Here is a 24963-nt window from a genome sequence, read left to right as displayed (position 1 = left end):
GTTCCATTAATAGGGCTTATATGCCGACTTGGTCGTTTGTCCTATTACAGTGCTATACTGTTGAGTTATATCATCCTAGTAAGTATGTTACTAGTACTTTTTGGTGATTGTTTTTTTGTTGGGTGACTTTGATCTACCTTTCTTCACCATATTTGGCATCCAGGAGGTATATCCATATGCTTGGCAGCATTACTCTTGGCACTTTTCTTTATTAGCACATTGCACTTTAGTGGTGAATTTCTGATTGGGCCCGTGAGACTGATTGTATTTATTTATTTCATGTATCTGTTATTTGGACAGGTTATGACTATTTTGCAATATGAAAATATGTAAGGCTTGTCTTGACAAAGGCTCTGCTTGTTGAGCAGAAACGTGGACCCAATAAAGCCGACTATGATCTAAGAGAATATGATTGGACTTGATTTTTGAAGGAGAGTGCCCCCCAGGAAACTGGAACTACGACTACATGTGTGGACCCACAGTGATTGTGTGGATTCTACTGGGTGCACCCCACAGTTGATTGCACACGGATGTGAGTGCAGGACTCCCTTGGATATATATATATATAGCTTGTACTGTTCTGTGCACTGTACCCCAATACACTGTGGCAATGTTTCATAGATGTGCTGTACACTGTCGTATAATAATAATAATAATAATTTTATTTATATAGCGCTCTTTCTCCAATAGGACTCAAGGCGCTTAACAGATACATAGCATAATATAGTACAGAAAATAATGAAGTACATTTTCATAAAATACAGAAGCATGAAGATACTAAAAGGGACACTATGGAAATGCTTGAGTAAACAGGAAAGTCTTGAGTCTACTTTTGAAGGATTCTATAGTTGGGGCCTCTCGCACTGTGCGGGGAAGTGAGTTCCATAGAGTCGGAGCTACATGACTAAAAGCTCGACCCCCAGATGAATTACAGTAGATTCTAGGTACTGCTAAAAGTCCTTCATCTACAGATCGCAGTAATCGAGTGGGGCAATATGGGGTCAGAAGCTGTTTCAGGTACCTTGGGCCTTGGTCATGTAATGCTTTGAAACTCAGTAAGCCAATCTTGAAGATGATTCGCCATCTTACAGGCAGCCAGTGAAGGGAGTAGAGGATGGGTGTTATGTGGCTAGAACGGGGCTGGTTGGTTAACAGCCTGGCAGCTGTGTTTTGCACCAGCTGTAAGCGTTGCAATTCTTTTGCTGGTAGACCAAGGTAGAGGGCATTACAGTAGTCTAATCGAGATGATACAAATGCATATATGACTTTTGGCATATCATCTGAGGGAATTAAGTGCTTGATTCTGGCTATGTTCCTCAGGTGAAAGAATGAGGATTTGATTGTGGCTGATATCTGATGTTTAAGTGTCAAGCCACCATCCAGGACAACGCCAAGATTCCGCACACGATCACTGGTCTGTAATTCTGAATTCCCGAGTGTCAGTTCAGTTGGTTGGCTATGCTGCAGCCTTGTCCTTTGATGTTGCGGTCGTATCATAAGGACCTCTGTTTTATGCCAGAGTCTACTGCGCATGCGCAAGTGTTTCTCCGGGAACATCTTGGGGACATTTCCAGCGTGCATGCGCAAATCACATGGAAATGGCCATTTTCCGAGTGATTTCTGTCCTCAGAGCAGGGCCGCGGGACTCCGGAGGGGTCAGTATATACGGGTGCAGTAGGTGCGATGTGGGCCCCCCTGGACCCAGGGGCCCGTGTGCCCCGCACCCACTGCACCCATTATAGAAACGGCTATGGTAACAAGGTTGATACGCCAGAACGTGTAAAATAAATGTGTGGTTATTGAGAGAAAACAGAAGGATGGACTATTTATCGTAAACATCAAAATGCTAAATAATGCAAGTGGGAGACAGATATGTGAAAGGAGAATACACAATGAATGGTGATGTCATACAAAATAGAGGAAAGGAACTTGGAGTTATAGTTTCAGATTATATGACGTTACGGAAGAAGTGTAATCAAGCAGTGGGAAAATCCAGCATACTGTAATACTAGGAAGATGTATTAGAATCAGGAGTTAGGTTCATTTCCCAATTTCCCACTTACAAGGTCACTGATAAGACGTTACCTTGAGTACTGCATACAGTAATGGAAGCTATATCTATAACATATATTTATAAAATAGAAAAGAAAAAAGAGTTGAGGCAATATGGGAGTGTTAAGGTTAGGCTGCAGGAGGGATGGGTTAGGGATATGGGGCCTAATTCTGAATTGATCGCAGCAGCAAATTTGTTAGCAGTTGGGCAAAACCTTGGGGGTAATTCCAAGTTGATCGCAGCAGGAATTTTGTTAGCAGTTGGGCAAAACCATGTGCACTGCAGGGGAGGCAGATATAACATGTGCAGAGAGAGAGAGATTTGGGTGGGTTATTTTATTTCTGTGCAGGGTAAATACTGGCTGCTTTATTTTTACACTGCAAATTAGATTGCAGATTGAACACACCATACCCAAATCTAACTCTCTCTGCACATGTTAAATCTGCCTCCCCTGCAGTGCACATGGTTTTGCCCAACTGCTAACAAAATTCCTGCTGCGATCAACTTGGAATTACCCCCCATGTGCACTGTAGGGGGGACAGATATAATATGTGCAGAGAGAGTTAGATTTGGGTGGGGTGTGTTCAATCAGCAATCTAAATTGCAGTGTAAAAATAAAGCAGCCAGTATTTACCCTGCACAGAAACAAAATAACCCACCCAAATCTAACTCTCTCTGCAAATGTTATATCTGCCCCCCCCTGCAGTACACATGGTTTTGCCCAATTGCTAACAAATTTGCTGCTACGATCAACTCAGAATTACCCCCATGGCTAGAATACTCACCAGGATCCGTCTGCATTGTAACCGTCGGGATTCTGACTGCCGCCATTTTGTACCCAACCCATATTCATATATTTATATAATTATAAATACAATACAATACAGGAAGGTGGTACTCTTGAAAACAAGAACAAAAAAACAAAACAAAAACAAAGAAGAGGTGATCTAGAGCAGGGGACACTGAAATTGGAGGAATTTTATGACAAGAGTGATAGATCTATGGAATTATCTCCCAGCAGAAGTGAAGGGGGCTCGCACAGTAGAAGAATTTAAGACTGCATAGGATAAACAAACTGCTATTGTTAAAACTCTGAAATGAAAGCTACAATATGCAGAAACACACACAAACAGGCACAGAGTACACACTAGATCAGGCATTCCCAACCACGGTCCTCAAGGCACACCAACAGTGCAGGTTTTAGTGATATCCAGGCTGCAGCACAGATGGTTAAATCAAAATAACTGAGCTACTAATTAAGTCACCTATGCTGAAGCCTGGATATCACTAAAACATGCACTGTTAGTGTGCCTTGAGGACCGTGGTTGGGAATGCCTGCACTAGATGAACCTGTACTTCTTTTGCATTAAACTGTATGTTTCTGCTACATATTAATCAAATACTGTATTACAACAACATCTATACTATAAAATATAGTCAAAGTAGTCCACATTGACCAATGTACAGCAATCAGATGTGCCCTCATACATTATTGCGGCAGTCACCAGGGGCGTTTCTAGAGAGGAGGAGGCCCGATTGCAGGCTTCCTCTGGGCCCCCTCCTCTCTAGCCGTCAGCGCTTAGCTCTGGGCACTAGGGTCCCCACACTACACCCATTATAAATACGGCAGTGGCAGTCACGCCAAACAACCCCTCTTGGCGCGCTAGGTCCCATTCCTCTTAGCTAGTACCAGGAGTCTTTTTCATAAGAACACATCAGGAGACTGTTCTGATTAATTTCAAATGTGACGCAACACTTGTATATCTGTGTGCGACAGAGTCTGAATCTGTATACGAAATGCTAGAATGTAGCGGCCATGGCTTTGTTCCACGCCCATTTCCTCCGTGCTAAATATGGTTCCGGTATGAAAGATAGATAGTGTCTAGTTAGACAGTCAATAGATAGACACCATATGTTAGACAGACATTAGGTCGACAGGGTCAAAAGGTCGACATGAAAAAGGTAGACATGAAAAGGGTAGACAGTACAAAAGGTCGACAGGTCAAAAGGTCGACATGGTCAACAGGTCGACATGAAAAAGGTAGACACCATGTTTTTTGCATTTTTGTGGTTTGTGTGGATAGTTTTGTCATCTGGGACCCCCAATTGTAGAAAGGCATACCATTGCGGGGCTCGCTGCGCTCGCCACGCTTCGGGCACGGTGGCTCGCCACAAGGTTTATAACCAACTCTATGCCGACATGGATAGAGAAAGTATGAAATTGTTCAAAAACATGTTACATAAAAAAAATAATAATATTTTTATGTCGACCATTTTCGCGTCGGACTTTTGACCGTGTCGACCTTTTGTACTGTCTACCTTTTTCATGTCGACTTTTTGACCCTGTCGACCTAATGTCTGTCTAACATATGGTGTCTATCTATTGACTGTCTAACTAGACACTGTCTATCAAACGGATACCGCTAAATATACAGACTCCTGGTGCGTCCTAGTCACATTACATTGCAACTGAAACACATTTGCAGGTTAAAAGGAGCAAAAAAAAATGCCTGGCACTAGCAAAGTCGCATGGTACTTGAGGGCCCACTTGTATCAGGCTTCTCATGGCGTATTGATGCTACTTGCATGAGTACACATTTGTAATTATTTACTTCAGCACTTTTCATTGGCACAGATCATTATTATTTCTTTCAAAATCCTCTCTTGTTTTAGAGGCTGTGGTATCATTCTGCCACCATAATTCACCTATGCATTTGCACAAAAAGATAGTTTTAGATTGCATATCTGGCAAGCATCCCAGTTCTTAATAGGTCATACATCAAACGCCTACTGATGAGCTTGAAATGAAAATGGCCTAACAAGAAATCAACATCATTACTTAAATTCAAACTGCTGCCAGGATTCAAATGTTAAAGTTATGACTTTAATTTGCTAAGTGCAATACCCTGCCCCCACTCTCCTCTCTTTGTACTTTATTCTCTTGTCTCCTTAAACAGCTTCAGGAGAGCAGGAAATAAAGACAGTAATTGACTGTGCCATACGGTAAGAGAGATTAGGTCTTTCCGTTTACTTTAACACAATTACAGTTTGTTAGACCTGTCCGAATGGTTCCCTTGTAGATCAATATCACATAAAAAAAGTAGGATGAGTATAAAAGCTTTTGTAGTGCATGGACAGCAAGATAACACAACTGAAATACTTGGCCTTGCTAAAGGTTTGTAACATTACAGTGGCAAGTAAAGGATTTCCGGGTATTCCGAATGTAAAAGACACAATAAAATTTGAACATTAAGGGGGATATAAAATAATCCGCGGTAATTTACCGTAGCTAATTGTCCTGCCGGAGGCTATCTAATTATCCCCGATAAGACGGTGCGAGACGCAGCTTACCAGGGATTTTGTTTCACCTGCCTCAGGCAGGCGAAACCAAGTCCCCAGAAACAGCCCCGCCGTTTCTACTAAAAACACACAGGTTTCACTGAACATGTGTGGTTTCGGGAGGAAAGCTATTTTTTATGGGCGATCCTAATTAAATAGCCTGTGAAAAAATATTGTTTTAACATCAGAAAAAAGTGAAAAACTGATGTTGTTTCACCTCTAATTGAATACATCCAGGGGTTAAAGTGAGCCGGCAAGGGGCGGAACTGCGTTCCGTCAGTTCCACTTGGAGGCAGAACTCCGGCTTACCTAACCCGATGTGTGCCTGGCGCCGCAGGGATTGTGTTACTAGCGAGCGCCCGGAGCTCACTGCTGAGCTCTGGCTTCCGGCTCCAGGCTCTGTCAGTGTGCGCTACGGGAGAGACGTCATGATGTCTCTCCCAAAGTGCCGAGGAGCGGACGCCGGAAGGACTGCAGCGGTTGGACGCGGGAGCGGGGCTTGGTGAGTATTGTGTTTATTGGGTTTTTTTTCATATGTTTGAGTATATTAGCGATGCTTCTACTGGGGCAAACTACAAGAAGGCAAACTACTGGGTGAATTACTACTGAGAGGCATTATTACGGAGGGCAAACTACAAGGGGGGAATTAATACTGGGGGCAAACTACAGGGGGGCATTACTACTGAGGGCTAAACTACAGGGGGCTAACTAAAAGGGGGCTAAATGACTGGGGGCATTACCATTATTGTGCATTGTTAAGGGGGCACTTCATAAGGGGCATCACTCCTGGGGATATAAGGAGCACTACTACTGGGGGCTCTATATAAGGGGCACTACCACTGTGGGCACTACCAGTACTGTGGACATTGCATAAAAAGCACTACTACTGTGGGCATTGTATAAGGGGTGCTACTACTGTGGGCATTATGTGTATTACGAGTGCTACTACTGTAGGCTCTGTGTATAAGGGACACCAATGTGTGCCATAACATGAATAAGGGACACTACTATGTTGTGTAATGTGAATAAGATTGTGCTACTGTGTGGCATAATTTTAATTGGGGATACTATTGTGTGACCACGCCTCTTTCTTTTTTAGACCACGCCCACTTTTGGGGCGCACGCCGCAATACCTCTATTGCATGGGCGCTGGGGGGGGGGGAGAGTTCCACCCCCTCTCTAGGACCACTTTAAACACTGGATACTTCCCTAAATGGGTATAAACATTGGGTCTTGAGCTAGAATCCATAATGATTATCTTTTTACTGCTATCATGTACACTAGGGGTGAAACTAAGTGCGGGCATATTTATTTTCTGTTTCGTTTAAAAGAAGTGTTGCCTAGTACTATCATGGCTGCTTTCAACCAATGCTATAAAAGGCCTAGTTGGGTGACTCACAAGCCAGCTCTGTAAAGATATTACCCTTTGTAACTGTAAGGGGATTGCATTTAACTGCAATGTAATAGCATACCTCCCAACTGTCCCTATTTCCGGTGGGAGTGGGGGTGGGCATTTTGGAGGCTCCTGTCACTGCATGCGCACAGCGTCTATTCACTGAAGACAGAGGGAGAGGGGGAATGGCCAGCAGCTCACAGAGCACTGGCCATGCCCCCTTTGTGATGAAAACAAGGTGTGGCTCGCAATCATGGCACAGCCATGACCCTTTTCCATAGACCATGCCCCCTTTTCAAAATCAGGCGCACCTTCGCCGCGTAAACATCTCGCATCCCTTACCATAGATGTTGGGAGATATGTGATAGTGTGTCGGGCATACTAGTCTAGGGGCTTGCAGATACTTGGGGTCCACTGATGACAGGCTGCAAGTGTAAATGTGTTGATCAAAATCTGAACAAAATCCCCATACTTTTATTTGCTAGATACACACAGATTTGCAGTATATTATTGCTAGTGCCAACAGCAGAAGTCTTTTTTTTTTTTGTATACATATATGGCAGCTGGTACCAATTACAATATGGGTAAAATCGAGCATGGATATATATATTTTTTGTTTCGTTCAAAATTTTGCCTAGTGCTATTATGGCTGCTTTCAATCAAGGCTATAAAAGGCCTAAATGGGCACACAGTGAATGTACAAATCTGGGCTTCCAGTTACACTGCACATGTGTATGAACCAGGGCAGTAGAGAGCCTGGCTGGGCCCAGGTACTTTTCAGGGGGCGTGGTCATGCACCCTTGGAAAAAATACAGAAAAAATTGTATTTTAAGCGACACCATGGCCACACTGCAGCCCAGCACACAGAAGCGTGTACTGGGCTGAGGAGAAGAGCTGCAGCTGCCAGTTAAGGGGGAGAAAGCCTGCAGCCCCCACTGGGCCCCTCCATCAGACCTGGGCCTGGGAACTTTGGGCCCCCTCCCCCTACTCTCTCGGCACTACTGGTATGAACCGCCAGAGTCTGGTCCCATAAGCATGCTGATATCCAACCTTTATTGGCAAAACAAAGTATCAGCCGCATCCTCACTTCTTAGTAAATAGACCTATGACTCACCAAATAGCTCAAATAAAACCAGATGATCAGGTCACGCAATTTTTTTACAATTTGGCAGGCTATATTATGTTATCACTACAATACTCATTATCCAAACTTACAACATTCAAGTATTTAATTTAGAAATTCTTCATTTAGTGACATTTTAATTATAACAGATTTAAACAGATTTTACAGAAAAGGGACCACACTTACAGTAGGACAATGTTATTCCTAATTACATTAACATATGATAATATAACAACCACTATAGTATTTGAAAATATATAAAATTAGAGCCATTTATTAAAAAGCTCCTTTCAAAAATTATTGTATTTTTCCTAAATGTTCTAGTACAGGGGTGTCCAACCTTTCACCTTCCCTGGGCCACATTAGAAGATGAAAATTTGGTTTGGGCCGCACATAAAATAAAATAACAGTAACGATACCTGATCGTCCAAAAAAACCATAGAAAACACAGTTAACATATTAAACTTACTTGTAGCTGTGCCCCTGTAGCTGCGTCCCTTGTAGTTGTGCCCTTGTAGCTGCGCCCCTTGTAGCTGTGCCACTATAGCTGCGCCCCTTGTAGTTGTGCCCCTGTAGCTGCCCCCTTGTAGCTGTGCCACTATAGCTGCGCCCCTTGTAGTTGTGCCCCTGTAGCTGCGCCCCTTGTACTGTGCCCCTTGTAGTTGTGCCCCTGTAGCTGCGCCCTTGTACTGTGCCCCTTGTAGCTGCCACCTTGTACTGTGCCCCTGTAGCTGTGCCCCTGTAGCTGCGCCCCTTGTAGTTGTGCCCCTGTAGCTGCGCCCCTTGTAGTTGTGCCCCTGTAGCTGCCCCCTTGTACTGTGCCCCTTGTAGCTGTGCCCCTGTAGCTGCGTCCCTTGTAGTTGTGCCCCTGTAGCTGCGCCCCTTGTAATTGTGCCCCTGTAGCTGTGCCCCTTGTACTGTGCCCCTTGTAGTTGTGGCCCTGTAGCTGCCCCCTTGTACTGTGCCCCTTGTAGCTGCCCCCTTGTACTGTGCCCCTTGTAGTTGTGGCCCTGTAGCTGCCCCCTTGTACTGTGCCCCTTGTAGTTGTGCCCCTGTAGCTGCGCCCCTTGTACTGTGCCCCTTGTAGCTGTGCCCCTGTAGCTGCATCTCTTGTAGTTGTGCCCCTGTAGCTGCGCCCCTTGTAGCTGTGCCACTATAGCTGCGCCCCTTGTAGTTGTGCCCCTGTAGCTATGCCCCTCGTACTGTGCCCCTTGTAGTTGTGCCCCTTGTAGTTGTGGCCCTGTAGCTGCCCCCTTGTACTGTGCCCCTTGTAGCTGCCCCCTTGTACTGTGCCCCTTGTAGTTGTGGCCCTGTAGCTGCCCCCTTGTACTGTGCCCCTTGTAGCTGCCCCCTTGTAGTTGTGGCCCTGTAGCTGCCCCCTTGTACTGTGCCCCTTGTAGCTGCGCCCTTGTACTGTGCCCCTTGTAGCTGTAAAAAAAAAACACACACACGCACAGACACATACTTACCGCTCCTGCAGCGCTGCCTCCGTCTCCGTCCGCCGCTCCACGTGTTCTTGTACAACCAACTTCTCCGCTGGGCTCCTCTACTCTCGCGCTGCTCAGTCACGTGTGCCGCTATGCAGCGGAGGAGGGCTACATTGTGACTGACAGCGGAGAGGGCGTGAGCTGGTGCTGGTCCCAGCAGCAGCAATCCAATCAGGATGTGCTGACAGCCTGCTGGGGCCGGCTCAGCCTCACATGTGGTGTCCGTACTCGGAAAAAAAAAAAAACCTCTGCTGCAGCGCTGCTCCTGGGCCGCATTACTAGCCGACTTGGGCCGCATGCGGCCCGCGGGCCGCGGGTTGGACAAGCCTGTTCTAGTACCTAATTTACTCTTCCTTTTGATATTTTAAAAAAACCACATAGGAATATTAACTATGCAATAACTATTTATGCCATGGTTTGTCTGAAAACAAGTCATAATACTGTACTCATAGGGGATTCACAAGCTTTACTTTAGAATCAAAAAAATAACAGCATTCTCTATTCTCCCACTGATCATGAAAGATGAACACTTGTTGAGGGAACTCATTGTTTTAGCTTTATTGTCCTGGAACTTTCAGCGATTGTTGGGATTCTGCTGCCGGTATTTTGACTGCTGGGATCCTGACCGCATCGCTAATAATACACATTAAACAATGTGTATTTATGAGATTAATAAATGTGTGTGAAATATCTGGAGTGTTTATAGTTAATAAGTATTTCAGTATGGTCCATACCCTCCAACTGTACCTTTTTGGCAGGTACGGTACCTCTTTTTTTTTTATGGTCTGTACTGATTTTTGGCTCTCCAAACTTCCATTGAAAGTATAGGAAAAGGGGTGTACCCGTGGCCACACCCCCTGTAAAATGTTGGAGGGTATGTATGTTCTCTTGCACTCCTCTGCAGCAGGTTGCAGTGTTAGGTGGGAGAGGCTTCCCTCACCAACAAGCATCCAGTGATTAGCATTACAAATAAGCTCAGTGTGGATTGGTTAATTAATACACAAGGGCAGTGATGTCACAGCAACTCATCCTCAACCTGGGCATACACTATACAATTATCTGGCAGATAATGGCTGGTTGGAATGAAAATCTGGTAATGGATTACAGCAAATGACAATTGACAATTTGCTCCCAAACACTGGAAAATGGACAAAAACAGTCGTTCATACAAACTGGCTAAGTCACGGATTTAACCAAATTGTCTGAACGACAGGTTTTGTCCATTTTCCAGTGTTTGGGAGCAAATGGTCAATTGTCATTTGCTCTAATCCATTACCAGATTTTCATTAAAACCATCAGATAATCTGATAGATAATTGTATAGTGTATGCCCATCTTTAGATTTAGAATGAATTGGTTTTGCACAGACAGATTTTCCCCTGGGCCTGATTTGTTAGCTGTATGCTGTGTCTAGGTCCAGCTGGAAAACATCGAAGAAAACAAGTGCTTCAGCAAAAGTCTCTTAATTTTCCTGTACCTTCAAATGCATAATTTAAAGTTAAATATTTGATCATATTTTAATTATATAATTTTGGCCTCCCACAATCTCACACACACAAAAACCACAATATTTATTATTTTGCCTTCAGTAAATTTTAAAGTGACAGACTTTGCATTAGCAACAGTGTAGATACTAAAGGCCCCCATACATAGGCCGCCGCTATTCCCCAACCCGGTGGCAACGCCAATACTCGCCTCTCTGGAGACCTCAGACAGCGGCAGCATCTCTCTACAGATCTCCGGTAAATGGTGCAGCTGCTATTTTTCCAGAGACTTGTGCATACACAGTAAGGAAATCTCTGGGAAAATGGCCACGCGCCATGTCCCCGGAGATTTGCATATGCGCAAATGAGTTTGTGCCCCTCTAGTGCTCAGACTCTATTGCACTGACAGGCTCTGGCTGCACAGAAGGTGGCCACGATGGATTTCGGGATCGGTTTTTAGATCGATAGTAAGATTTGTGGGGTTTTAAGATGAATATTCATGCATCAGCCCTTTCATGACATTGTTTTTATCTTGTTTCAATATATTTTGTACTGTAATTTGGATTATAGCGCTCTTACCTTGATAAGGTGGAACGCAGGGGGACTATGCGGTTCCACAGCGGAGGATTAGACGCTCTATATGGGTGACGTATTTCCGGTATTGTCCGGTGGAGTGCAAAGAGGCTTGTGCGCTCCACGGATTAATGCTGCAGTCACCGGAAGCATGACTCACTTCCGCTGCCAGCTGGACTGCCTGGCGGGCGAATGCGGAGGTGTGCTTTCCAGGGAGCTGGAACGCACAAGCTATTTACATGTTTTCCACCTAACAAAAGGGTAAAAAATGGAAATAACCCAAGCAGTTTTAATAAGGAATGGTCATTAAACCTGACAAAGTATTTGGTGCTAGGTGAAATTAGCGAAAAGAGGTTAACTAAGTTCTGAACAGTCTGGACCAATCATATCACACCATGGAGTTTAAATACCATGGGTTTTTCAGTCCACCACACACCTTGATAGAGGCTCTATGAGCAGAAACGCATTGGTGATATCTGGGACAGACTGTAACAGACCAACCAGAAAGTGGAGAAAAACAGAAGTTGCCTAGCCAGTGATGAGAAGGTGCAGACATCCTGGGAGGTACCCGTGTAACATCACAAACGCTTTAGGGTGGGCACTTCTTGACACCCCACAAAATGTGCTATGCACATTTGCCCTAGCAATTGGTGGATTCTGATTTTACTGAAGCTGATATTCGGATATATATCTTGCAATAAACTGTACTTCACTATATATTCCATCATTTCTATTTTGTTGGAGGAACACGGATATTGGGAGGTGATATCCGATCGAAGAGGGAATTACCATAATTTGTTCTGGAGAGATTGGTACTTCATATGATAAGACTGGAAATCTATAACTAAAGAACTATTGTGAGATCATATCCGTTTTATTTTGGAGGGTGCGCACATCTACAAACTGTGAACTGATACTGTGGACTTTTTGGAAGTGGGGGTGACCACTTCAGTAGCTGTTGCGGCATCATTGACTTGGAGCGCTGGTTTGAAATTAGCTTTTTATTTATGCCGTAGAATGGTTTTATTGAATGATGGGACAGTAAAAGTTATGTATGGTTTTAATAGCATAGTTAGAAATATCCTGCTGGCAATCTACACTGATTGCGGTTACCCGGTTAACGTGTCGATAAATGAAAACCCAATATTTACAACCGATATGTATTTTTAATATTATTTAAGTGGGAGAAGGAACAGCATTTCGTTCCAATTTATGCAAAGGACTGCAAAACGTATTCCTCTACCCACCAAAATCTTTACATTTTTCCATCACTCATGAAGTCCTGCTAATCAGGAATCAGCATATACAGTGTGCTCAATGGTATGCTTTTTACACATTTTACCTGCCCTTTTATGAGTACTTGCCTACTCTTTGGTACTCCTCCTCTAGAGGATCAAAGAAGGGAAGTCCAATGGGCAAGTGCAGTGGGTGCTGATGATGCAAATATGCCTTAAGACCCTGCCCTTGTTGCTCACTGTCACGCAGCACAGTGCCCACGGTTGTGGCAATGCATCATGGTACAACATGCATGATTCACAGCAAATTATGTCATCAATGCCCCACCTAATTCTTAATACAGAGAAGCGGGATCTGGGTGTGTAGGCTCTTCTTTTGACTCCCCAAAATTGGGAGATCAGGAAACCATGCTTCTATGAGAAAAATACTTTCTAGGTACTTCTGACCAATTTAGTAAAAACATTAAACAAATAAACAAAAGTGACAATTCATCTGTGAACCTAGCTACAATTTGAAGAGTATCTGGAACGAAAGAATACTGTAAGTAGGGAGAAAGACTGCAGCTATATGAAACTAGGCATGTATATTAAAACATCTCTGCAATCAAGTAGAAGATGTATACCACCCAAAGAAAATATTCTTACTAGGGATTTTTTTTTTTTTTATAGCAAAGCAATTACACTTTGTTTTTAGGGTCAATTTCATTTTAAAGACAAATTCATTTTGTCATAAATTTTTTCAAATGGCCAAATAGGGTCAAGAAAGAAAGAAAAAAAAACAAATAAATAAATAAATAAATAAGATTTACAGTTTATTCCATTTACAGGCACCCACATGACCCTTGACAGTCTATCAGAGAGAAACTACACTAGGTATTAATTGACATCATCATCATAATAATAATAATAATAATATACTGGATGGATGAGATATATTCTAAATGTTGAGAGTAAGTGGTTTAAGAAAACTGAATACAATGTTACGGGGGCATTTGTGTGTGACAACCCCTCACAGAGGGGCAGATATATTAACTTGGAGAAGGCATAAGGAAGTGATAAACCAGTGATATGTGCAAGGTGATAAACGCACCAGCCAATCAGCTCCAATATGTAAATTAACAGTTAGGATCTGATTGGCTGGTGCCTTTATCACCTTGCACATATCACTGGTTTATCACATCCTTATGCCTTCTGCAGGTTAATACATCTGCCCCAGAGTACCAATATACTCTTATATGTTGATACACTGAAAAGAATGAATCATTAACAATATACATAGATTATTTTAAGCATAAACTATACATTTTCAAAAATGTTATACGCGGACCAAGAATGCTGCATTTTTTTAAATATATTTTTACTCAGATTGATCCAATTTACCTAAATGAAAAGATAATTGCTTGTGTTTCTGTATCGAGATACAATCATTGACAGAATGGAGAGAGAGAACACAATGGATTCGTTTTTTCTCCATAACACTGTGGATTTGATGTAAGTGATTTGGACAGGTTGATAGCTTTCACTTGAAAATGTCAGACTGAGTTTATAACAAACTGATCAGATGGATTTTTTTTTCAGGCCCCGATTTTCACAGTGAATGAAGCAACAGAATAGCTGTTTGGAGAAAGACTGCATAACCGATACACTGGGATTTGTGTTCATCTTTCACACTTTAAGACAAATGTATCAATATTTTCAGGACTTTTTAAAAGCAAAAGAATCATAATCTTACTTATTGATCAAGCAAAGAAAATATATTAGCACTGGAATGTAGGCCCTGGACAATAGCTGCCAGTAAATCATACCTTCACATTTTTTGTCTCTCTTCCTTCCAGAGAGAAGATGCACATTGCCTCTGTGGGGGATATGGGGTACTATGGTGATTAGCTGGGAACAGAGCCATCACCTCCTCATCATGCTCATTACATTAGGAAGTAGGCAGGATGTAGTAAAGTAACTTGCTCTAGTGGTAGTCCAGGGGCCACCTGAGGAGAGTAGGCACGAATGCAACAAATATGTTCTTTTTTTTTTCTTGTGAAACAATAACCCACTTGTATTAATAAATAAAAATTGTCAGTCATTGCTAAAGCGGTATGCAGTTAACATACCGCCGGTCAGGAACCCGGCTGTCTCAATACCGACACCGGGATCCCAACGGGGGTACGATACCGCCGCCGGGATACTGGCAAGGTAGGCGATTCGCCCTCTATGGGTGTCCACGACACCCATAGAGGGAGAAAAGAACCTGTCTTGCCACCGAGCCCGCAAGAGGCTTCTTTGCGCTCGCCCCCCTGCCGTCATTCTAGCACCAGGGATGCCAATGTCGGACCATTCATGCAACATTGTAAGAGAATGAATATGCAGCGTCGATCATGTTTTATCAGCGTTGATCATGTTGAATCGAAGGATCCCATCTTATGAGCTGTTTAATGCTATCCGATTCGATGGTGCGATATTGGACCAAAAGTTAAGTGTATACACAATACCAACTGTTCTGCCTATGCTGCTGCTGTCTTTGTGTCTTTTCATCCAATATTTTAGACAGCTAGTGATCAAAGATGGCAAGTTAGATTGTATAGATGTGCACACGTGTATCGGCACACGTGTATTGGCACTGTGGTCGGGACTTTCAAACAGTAGTGAAGTCGATCATAATATACCATCAAAAGTGTGATTGCATCGGTGTAAACCCTGCATTAGAAACCACTGTATATCACGCCTCTCAACCAGTGGTGGAAACAGTAGCAGAAATACAGGGAATATAGACATTCCTTCCAAAATAGGCATTCTCAGCAGTGGGATGGTTAAATAAAAATCCCATTATAAAGAAACCTGGCTGTACATTGTGCAACACCTTCCAACCCCTCCGTGATTTGCGAGTAGTATCCTGATTACGGTACAATCCTCAAAACCAGGACGGTCAGTTGGGAAGTATGAATACAGAGAGTGGCAGCAGCAAGGCCTGGTGAGTGTATGGATTTGGGCATGACTGGACAGATCTGTGTGCAGTATGGGTAGATTGTAGGATGAGCTTATATGAGTCACAATTTTGCTTTTAAAATATTGGACTGTAAGGTTTATGATTATGCCAACATTTTTTAATTTGTTTTTACATTTGATATTTTTATCTGGGAGGTCCCAATAAGTCACATAAGTTTCTGATGAGTATCTTGAAGTGAAACAAAAAAGGAAATGGAACCAATTTCACACATGCCCGTTCCGCCCAAAGCCTCTTTAAGACTTGTCTGGACCACACAAAATCAAAACTGTCCATTGCAATACACTGTCAATGATAAATCTCTGATTGCACTTACTAACAAGAATAACACAATCTACAAACTATCAGGAGATTTGTCTACAACTAATGACTATACAATGGAGAATTGACAAGACTGGTATTTATAAGAAAAAATTAAGAAATCAGCTAAGCCATTTCTTACCTTCTATGAAATCAGTAGACGTATATACTCGTCTAGGTGTATTGCTTCCATCATCAGGATTGTTCAGAGCTTCCACTGCCTTTTCAATAGCTTCCACAAGCTCATCCCGTTTATCTTTCCTTACAGGCTTTTCTTCTGGGTGGCGAGTAAGGCCGGTTTCCAGTTGGTACACTTTTTGCAGAGTAAAACTATCGAATGGAATGGCAGCATATTCTGTGGGAACCTTCACACCATTATGTACTTCAGCTTTGCTAACCTGGGAATGCAGAAAGTCTAAGAGGTCTGTTTGCGTCTTCTCGGGACTGGCGTGGTCAAAGGTCACAGTGAGAGAATCAGTGAAGTGACCTTGAACATTTTTGAGTTTTTCACTACGTTCTTGAAGCTCATCCTTTAGCTGGGCAATTTGCTTTTTCAGACTAGTAATGTAATTCCGATGTTCTTCCTCGCGCTCCTGCAATATAGCATGGTAGCCTTCTTTTCCTGTAGGGCTATTAATTCTGGGCAGTATGAGCTGTTCATCCTCGGCTCTTGGCGTGCAGGCCAGCATATACAAAACAGATACAATACAGCAAAGACAGACAAGTAGGATTCCCACCCGAGAAATCCAACTCAGTAGCCCTCGCCGTACCATCCTCGTATTTAAGAAAATAAATCTATCATCCTGATAGACAATGCAGACGATGAAAAGCAAAAACACCTATTATGAACATGGAAATGCAGTGCTTGAGCCTCCACTGTCCCATTAGGATGAACTTACATCATTTACAGGTGTAGAAAAATAGTTTGTGAGATTAAGTTTATGTAAAAAGAAGCTTGTAAACTCCAGAACTAGTAGTGTCATAGCAGACAAAAATATTCATCTGTCACGTGTAGTAAGGATTCTAGAAAACAAAAACAACATTCGGTGGATTAGAATATGTACTTTAGATATTACATAAACAGTATAGTTACTGACAGTATGTGTTTGTGTGTATATATATATATATATATATATATACACACACACATATATATATATATATATATATACACATACATACATACATACATACATACATACACACACAATATATATTTATATACAGGGTGGCCTAGAGCCCTAGACTGGCAGCCCGACCTGGCTTATTGCCAGGTTGATGATGTCACCACGTCATGTGCGGAGGCGGCGCTTGGAAATGAAATCAAGTGCCATTATTTCCAAGCACCAGCTCTTCCATAGTGTGAATGGGTGTCGGGTGACATCCTTCTGGCTTGCCTGTTCACACTGTACCACGACCCGGGTTGAAACCAGAGTTGAAATATCAGGTTGCTCCAGAGTTATTTCAACTGGCCCCTTCAGACTGCACCGCAACTGGGGTTTGCTGTGCATTCACGAGCAATAACCCGGATTTGCTGGCAGTCTGAAAGTGAGAAAACACCCTTATAAAAGGAAATGAGTATGAAAATGAGACAATGAGGTAATAGTGAGGTCAGCATAGTAATTAACGCTAGCTTAGAGCACATCATGCCAGCCTCCACAATGTGTAAGTGATGAGACCACTTCAATAGCTTGGTGTCATGATCATTGGTGTGCTGTAATTCATAGAAAGCAGATTTACAATTGTGGTCAGACTAATTAAAGCAAATCTCTGATTGGTAGCAACCACATAACAAACAGCATTTCCCTTTCACAGCCCTGACATGATATTTAGCGGCAGTTAAAATTCTGTATAGCTGCATTAAGCTTGGATGCATATTGCACACATATCTTGTTACCTATTTGACTAGTCTAGTGCAAATTAGACTGAGAAAATAGTGTATGTCATGTTTACACCCATGCTGATAAAGGAAAAAATGTCCCTTATTATAATGATATGTATAGTTATTTTACCACAGTCAAAAACCTGTGTGAACATTTATAAAGTAGAGAAAAGGCTCAACCTCAGGAAAAATGGGTAGCCCCCTCCCACAAGACAAAAGATCCAATAGATCTCAATGGTCCTTTAACTCAGATTACCGCAATCCCTCTGTTGCGGATATCACCATCTTGGGGCATATGTAATAGGGTCCGAGTTTGCCAGAAGTGCGGGATGCCTGCCGATCTCTGACATTTTTTTTGAAGCGGCAATCATTTAGAAGGCAAAAACAGGTTGGTTTTTCCTTGTAAATGATTGGCGCTTTAAACCCCCCACCCCAAACCATTAGAGATCGGCAAGCATACCCCGCACACTCGGACTCTATTACATACAGTATGCTTCCATATATGGGAGTTGTCATTATGTGAGCAGATTTTTCAAATAAGAGCTTAAGAGGTACATTTACTAAGCAGTGATAACAGCAGAGAAGTGAGCCAGTTGGGAAATTTCCCCATCAACCAATCAGCACTGAAGAAACATCTATAATTTGCATACTGTAAAATGATACAGAGCTGCTGATTGGTTGATGGGGAAATTTCTCCACTGGCTCACTTCTCCACTCTTATCACTGCTTAGTAAATGTACCCTTGTATCTAGAAACTGACAGATGAGAAAAAATTGCCTTCTCACAGAGCACACACAATTCCAAATAATTGAATTAGTGTCCCAATAAGGCAAAGTGAATGTTTTTATATACAAGAATAATCTGTTATGTCATATTATTTCATTCCTGCAAATAGTAACAAACTCCTGTTTAGACATTTGCTAAGCATGTCATTAGATTGCAGATGCAACATTTCAAATCTGTATACAGCATTGTAACATTGTCGCCACCTACATTTAAGCAACCCTATAGTAAGAAAATAACTAATTCTACACATCTATTTATTTGTACCTGTCGTCTTGTTATTATGAGGTTTTGTAGACGTAATTTCACGTATCATTTAAATATTGTTCTTTCCACATTTTAGTAAGCTTAAGTGTCCCCGCTTCCCGCCCCCCAATTCTCCAAAGAGCTATCTTATACTGTTAATTAGGAATTGCTGCCTCTACCTACTAAAACAAATAATCCAGAGGTCACATATGGAGCTCATGATCATCTGCTATGAACCAGCACACAAGTAAACCCAATCAGCTATTGGGGGAAATGTATTAGGGTCTGATTTTGCAAAAGTGCAGATTCCCACCACCACCACCACCGATTTGGCTGCTGGATTTAAAGCATCCAACTTTTTTTTCTGAAACACGAAACCACCTTGTAGATGGCATTAGCTAGGACAGTCTGTAGGCTAGCTTTTGCAAATTTTCTACATGCACAGTACGTATGTTAGGTCTAAACCGCCGCATAATTTATCACTTTACTTTCCAGTCTTTACCACGATGGGATTATTGGAGACGTTATCCCAGCAAGAGAATTTTATTAAGTAGCCCCAAAATCACACTGCTTATTACTTCGATATGTGGCGTTAAACAATTACATTATATTTTTGCCACTAAATTGCAGAGTCATTACTAGACCCCTAGGACTTTCTTTAATAAAGACTGTATATGTTTAAGAGATTTTACTTATGTGTCTATATAGTATTTTGTTGCTTTAATATCTCATTTCAATCCCAAATGGCATGTTATTCATTAGGAGAATCTAAAACCATATAAAACTTGAATCTCTAAGAAAAAAAACACAGTAAAATGTCTGATGTCTAAGTACAATCTGGATGTATAAGCGGTGCTAGAACATTGGCTGTGCTTCTTATGTGAAAAGACCTCTTTTCTAAAGGCAATATGGTTATTTCACAGTAAATCAAACACAGCAAACATTCATCTCACAGCCAGGGTCAAACGCTGGACATAATTTATCATGGCTAGGGAATGGAGAAAGGGCCTGGGATTGTTGAAGGCTCTCTATACTGAGTCCACTTTGTATTTTTTTGTATGCTTAGTTTTGCTTACATTAGTCCTCAATTTACATATCCAATGAGATTTGCATCAGAATGAGATATTATAAAATGCTAAAGAAAAGAATAAACAGTAAAAGCATGATAAAGTGGATGAGTTTTGTTGGCAATTCTTATGTTCTCCTTCAGAAATATTGATCAAAGCAATAGCGAATGATCATATTAATGATGCAAAAAAAGTCTAATTCTCTTAATGGTTTTCCAGACAGTGGCGGAACTAATGGCGGTGCAGACGGTGCACTGCACTGAAGGCTGGTATATTGCACTAGGGGCCCCTGCAGTTTAGGTGTACACTAACTCATTGTAAGCCGCCAGCGATGTGCCCGTTGCCAATGCCCTAGAGTCTCTGTGCAGTAGAGCAGTGCAGCTGCTAGTGGAACTCGAAAGCACAGTTATTCAGTCTGTTCGGGTCCTGGCCAGAGTTGGAGGAGGGGTCGCACGCCCCTCTCCTCTCAGCTCCCCCCCCCCACCCCACCCCAGTAGTGCTGCCTGTGCCTGACATGGTTCCTCCTTTATTGTTGATGCAGACGGCCCAGCCATAGAGGTTGGAGGGGCCATAGGCCACTCTCCGCAATGAAGCCCTTGGATGTGGGGCTTAATACATATGGAAATGTGGTTAAAAAAAAAAAATCAGTTACCACATTTTCCCTTTAATACATCCTGCCTGTTCTTTAATACACCGGCTGTTCTTGGCCACTTGAGAACTGTTATCGATCCATCTTTGGAACTAATGTTATGGGAGGAAAGGAGGAACAGATGCACTAGCAGCCATATCCATGCCAGTGCAGCAGCCCCAGATAGAATAAAAACGGGATGCGGTTAAGATGTCAGTTGTAGGGATCCCGGCAGTCGGCGTAATGATGCTGGAATCCTGACACTTGTCAAAATGCAGGGTCAGGAGCCAGACGGAAGAATCCCGACAGTCGGCATCTCAACCGTAAGTTTGGATGGGTTAGGGCCGGTGGGGAGGTTAGGTTTAGGCGGCATTTGGGGGGGTGGGGGATGGTTAGAGTCGGCTGTAGGGGGAGGGAGGTTAGGGTTAGGCTGTGGAGAGGGGGGTTAGGGTTAGGCTCGCACCACATGTCTGAATGTCGCACTTGTGCTAGTTTCTGCAACGGCAGTCACCAGCGGGTTGCTGCCAGTGTCCGCACCAAAGCCTCCAGCGAGATGGGGAAATGAGAGAGAAGTGGGGACAAAAGAAAGTGGGGACAAAAGAAAGAGGTGAAGACAAGAGAGAGAGGTGAAGACAAGAGCGACAGAGGCGAGGACAAGAGAGGGAGAGGAGAGATAAGTGAGCTGACGACAATAGCAGGAGAGGGGAGGGCAAGAGAGAGGTGAGGATGAGAGAGAGATTAGGATGGTTAGGATGAGAGTTTAGAATGAGAGAGAAAGTTAAGGATGAGAGAGAGAGAAATGAGGACAAGAGAGGGCGCTGAGGACAAGAGCGAGAGCTAAGGACAAGAGAGAGAGCTAAGGACAGAGAGAGAGCTGAGGACAAGAGCTAGAGAAGTGAGGACAAGAGAGAAAGAGAGGTGAGGATGAGAGAGGGAGGTGAATACAAGAGAGAGAGAGAGGTGAGGACAAGAAAGAGACAGGTTAGGTAGAGAGAGAGGTCGAGGACCAGAGAGAGAGAGAAGTGAGGACGAGAGAGAGCTGAGGACAAGAGCGAGAGAGGTGAGGACGAGAGAGAGAGAGAGAGGTGAATACAAAAGAGGTGAATACAAGAAAGAGAGGTCGAGGACCACAGAGAGAGAGAGAGGTGAGGACAAGAGAGAGAGAGAGGTGAGGACAAGAGAGAGAGAGGTGAGGACAAGAGAGAGAGGTGAGGACAAGAGAGGAAAAGAGAGATTAGGACAAGAGAGAGAGGTTAGGACAAGAGAGAAAGAGTGAGAGGGCTAGGACAAGAGAGAGAGAGAGGGCTAGTGCAAGAGAGTGAGAGGCTAGGACAAGAGAGTGAGAGAGGCTAGGACAAGAGAGTGAGAGGCTAGGACAGGAGAGTGAGAGACGTGAGGACAAGTGAGAGACGTGAGGACAAGTGAGAGAGACGTGAGGACAAGTGAGAGAGACGTGAGGACAAGTGAGAGAGACGTGAGGACAAGTGAGAGAGACGTGAGGACAAGTGAGAGAGACGTGAGGACAAGTGAGAGAGACGTGAGGACAAGTGAGAGAGACGTGAGGACAAGTGAGAGAGACGTGAGGACAAGTGAGAGAGACGTGAGGATGAGAGAGGTAGAGGACCAGAGACAGAGAGGAGAGGACCAGAGACAGAGAGGTGAGGACAAAAGGGAGAGAGGTGAGGACAAGAGAGAGAGGTGAAGACAAGTGAGAGAGAGGTTAGGAGTAGAATCCCCTTTTTTTTCAAGCTTGAAAAAGGAGATTCTACTCTGAAACGCGTCGTTTGGACGACATGGAGATCTGGAATTGAATGCACTACGTGGTTCCCTATTCCACCTTCAAAAGAAAAAGCCTTTGCGGTGGTGCCGTGTGATTCCAACGGGACCTGTTGCTTTTTGCTTAAAAAGCTCCTTGCCCATCGCAAAACCTTGAGGGTGAGAAATTATTTTGGAAAAAGTGCAATATTCTTCTATAGGTCTCAAAGTTTTATGTTGTTTCTTGATGTATGTTTTAATTAAAGTGTGTTTTTTTCCATTAACACTTGGAATCCATCTTTGTTTCGGGGGCGCCTAGGCACATATTTCTGTTTTTTCTTAGTACTTGCGGACTGGCAATGGCAGGTCCTGACTAGCTGTCGGACCGCAAGCTTTGATTGGCTCACGATCCAGCACCATATTTGAGATGGCCGCCACCGAAGACTAGACGGGGGGCAGTCTCCTCACCTCGGACACAGCGGCAGCAGCAGAGCCCGACAGCGGCAGCAGCAGAGCCTGACAGTGGTGGTTGTGAGCAGCACTACTGGGGGTATATGTGTATCTGGCACTATTGGGGGAATTATTTGTATCTGGCACTATTGGGAGCAGTATGTGTATCTGCCACTATTGGAGGCAGTATGCATATCTGGTAGTATACTGGGGGCATTATTAATAATATTATTATTATTATCCTTTACTTATATGGCACCACAAGGGAACCGCAGCGCCCAATTATAGAGTAAATACACAAATAATCAATACAGGAATACAGCGACTTACAGTTGAAGACAATACAGGACAAGTACAGGGTAAATAAACATAGCTACATCAGCAGATGACACTGGAATAAGTATCAGGGTGGCAGAAAACTGCAGATTATTAAAGTAAGAAAATGATAGGCACATGAGGGAAGAGGGCCCTACTTGTGAGAGCTTACATTCTAAAGGGGTACTGTATCTGGCACAATACTGGGGACATTATATGTATCTGGTACTATACTGGGGACATTAAATGTATCTGGCACTATACTGGGGGTATTATGTGTATCTGGCACTATACTGGGGACTTTGTGTGTATCTGGCACTATACTAAAGACATTATGTGTATCTGGTACTATATTGGGGACATTATGGGGGAGATTCAAATGTTTGAAAAGTCGGTTGGGTGTCTTTTTTTTCCTACCTATTGGATAGGAAAAAACAGACTCCCAACTGACTTTTCAAACATTTGAATCTCCCCCTATGTGTATCTGGCACTATACTGGGGACATTATGTGTATCTGGTACTATACTGGGGACATGGGCCCTCATTCCGAGTTGATCGCACCAAGCAACTTTTTGCTGCTGGTGGAATCAACTAATCTCCGCCTATGGGGGAGTGTATTTTAGCATAGCAGGGCTGCGAACGCTTGTGCAGCCCTGCTATGCTAACAAAAATTCACACAAAACAAGACTAGCCCTAGACCTACTTACCCTGTGCGACAGATCAAGAGATGCAGGTCCCGGCTTTGACGTCGGACATCTGCCCTCCGTTCGCCTGGACACGCCTGCGTTTTTCTTAGCACTCCCCGTAAACGGCTGGAAATGGTGAGTATCCGCCCCGGAACGCATCCCGCCTGTCTATCTTCTTGTGATTGCCGCTGCAATCACATTTGTCGCCAGGCAATGACGCGTGTGCGCAAAGCATCCGCCACACATGCGCATTTACGACCCGTTCGCACCGCAGCGAAGAACCGCTGCGTGCGAACAGGTTGGAATGACCCCCATTATGTGTATCTTGCACTATTCTGGGGACATTGGACCTCATTCAGAGATGAACGAAGATCATTGAATCTGCAGCAAGATCTGCGTCTATCTCCTGACATGCTGGGGGCCGGCCAGCATGTGTGGCGCTGCACACGATGTGGCTGCAATTTAATTGTGGACGCATCGATTTGTGGTTGACCCCTGCCTACGCAGGCGGTCCAGTGCCATCTTTATTTTCAGAGTGGCTGTGTGTGATTTCTCGTTCAGAGTGCTAGTAGGCCTGGAGCCGGTATAAAGTAAAGTAATCCCTGATTTGATCATTTTAGCTTACACATTGCTGGGATGGGTTTCTATCAGAGCGATTGTTCCTGGATGTAATTTTTAATACATCTGGGATTAAATTAATTTCTTATTGCCCGAATAGTAATAAGAAATTCTATTTATCGAGCCTAGACCTCAATAAACAGTCAATAGGCCCATTAATGTTGTATTTTTCTTCTAATACACTATTATCTGCATTCCCCATAGTTTCCTCTATGCTGTTTTTTAAATAAATGTGTGCGTATGTGTATGGATGCAGTATCCAGGTCCACTGCTGGCCATGACCCTCTGAAACTGGGACACTAGGGCATCGAACACAATGTTTGGGACGCCGGGACGCACGTGTCTGGATTCCAGGACATTCTCTGTAATTCCAGTGGATCGGTCCAGTGGGTGTTTGGGAGTGTGGGGGGAAGGGGGAGGGGGTGTTGTTTGCTTCGACCATGGGCCCTTTTACAATCTTGGTGCCATTGGGAGACTGCTCAGTTAACCCTTAGGAAGATATGGCACTGTCTACTACCCTGTCCTGTAAGGGGTTTATACTATAGCCCA

At 43.4% G+C, this 24963-nt stretch overlaps 1 protein-coding gene across 7 annotated transcripts in view; it reads right to left on the bottom strand.

Annotated features, from left to right (window-relative positions):
- Window positions 1–24963, bottom strand: part of CSGALNACT1 (chondroitin sulfate N-acetylgalactosaminyltransferase 1) — a 558708-nt gene that overhangs the window by 171009 nt on the left and 362736 nt on the right. For all 7 annotated transcript variants that reach the window (XM_063919982.1, XM_063919986.1, XM_063919985.1 and 4 more), the window contains one exon: window positions 16127–17007. In XM_063919982.1, the coding sequence (XP_063776052.1) occupies window positions 16127–16757 (631 nt within the window). In that variant the 5' untranslated portion in view covers window positions 16758–17007. The remainder of the gene's footprint in view (window positions 1–16126; window positions 17008–24963) is intronic.

This window comes from Pseudophryne corroboree, chromosome 1 (assembly GCF_028390025.1).
Source record: "Pseudophryne corroboree isolate aPseCor3 chromosome 1, aPseCor3.hap2, whole genome shotgun sequence".
Taxonomy (NCBI): domain Eukaryota; kingdom Metazoa; phylum Chordata; class Amphibia; order Anura; family Myobatrachidae; genus Pseudophryne; species Pseudophryne corroboree.
The sequence above is the reverse complement of the archived record's forward strand: the minus strand, read 5'-3'. Positions and strand labels throughout refer to the sequence as shown.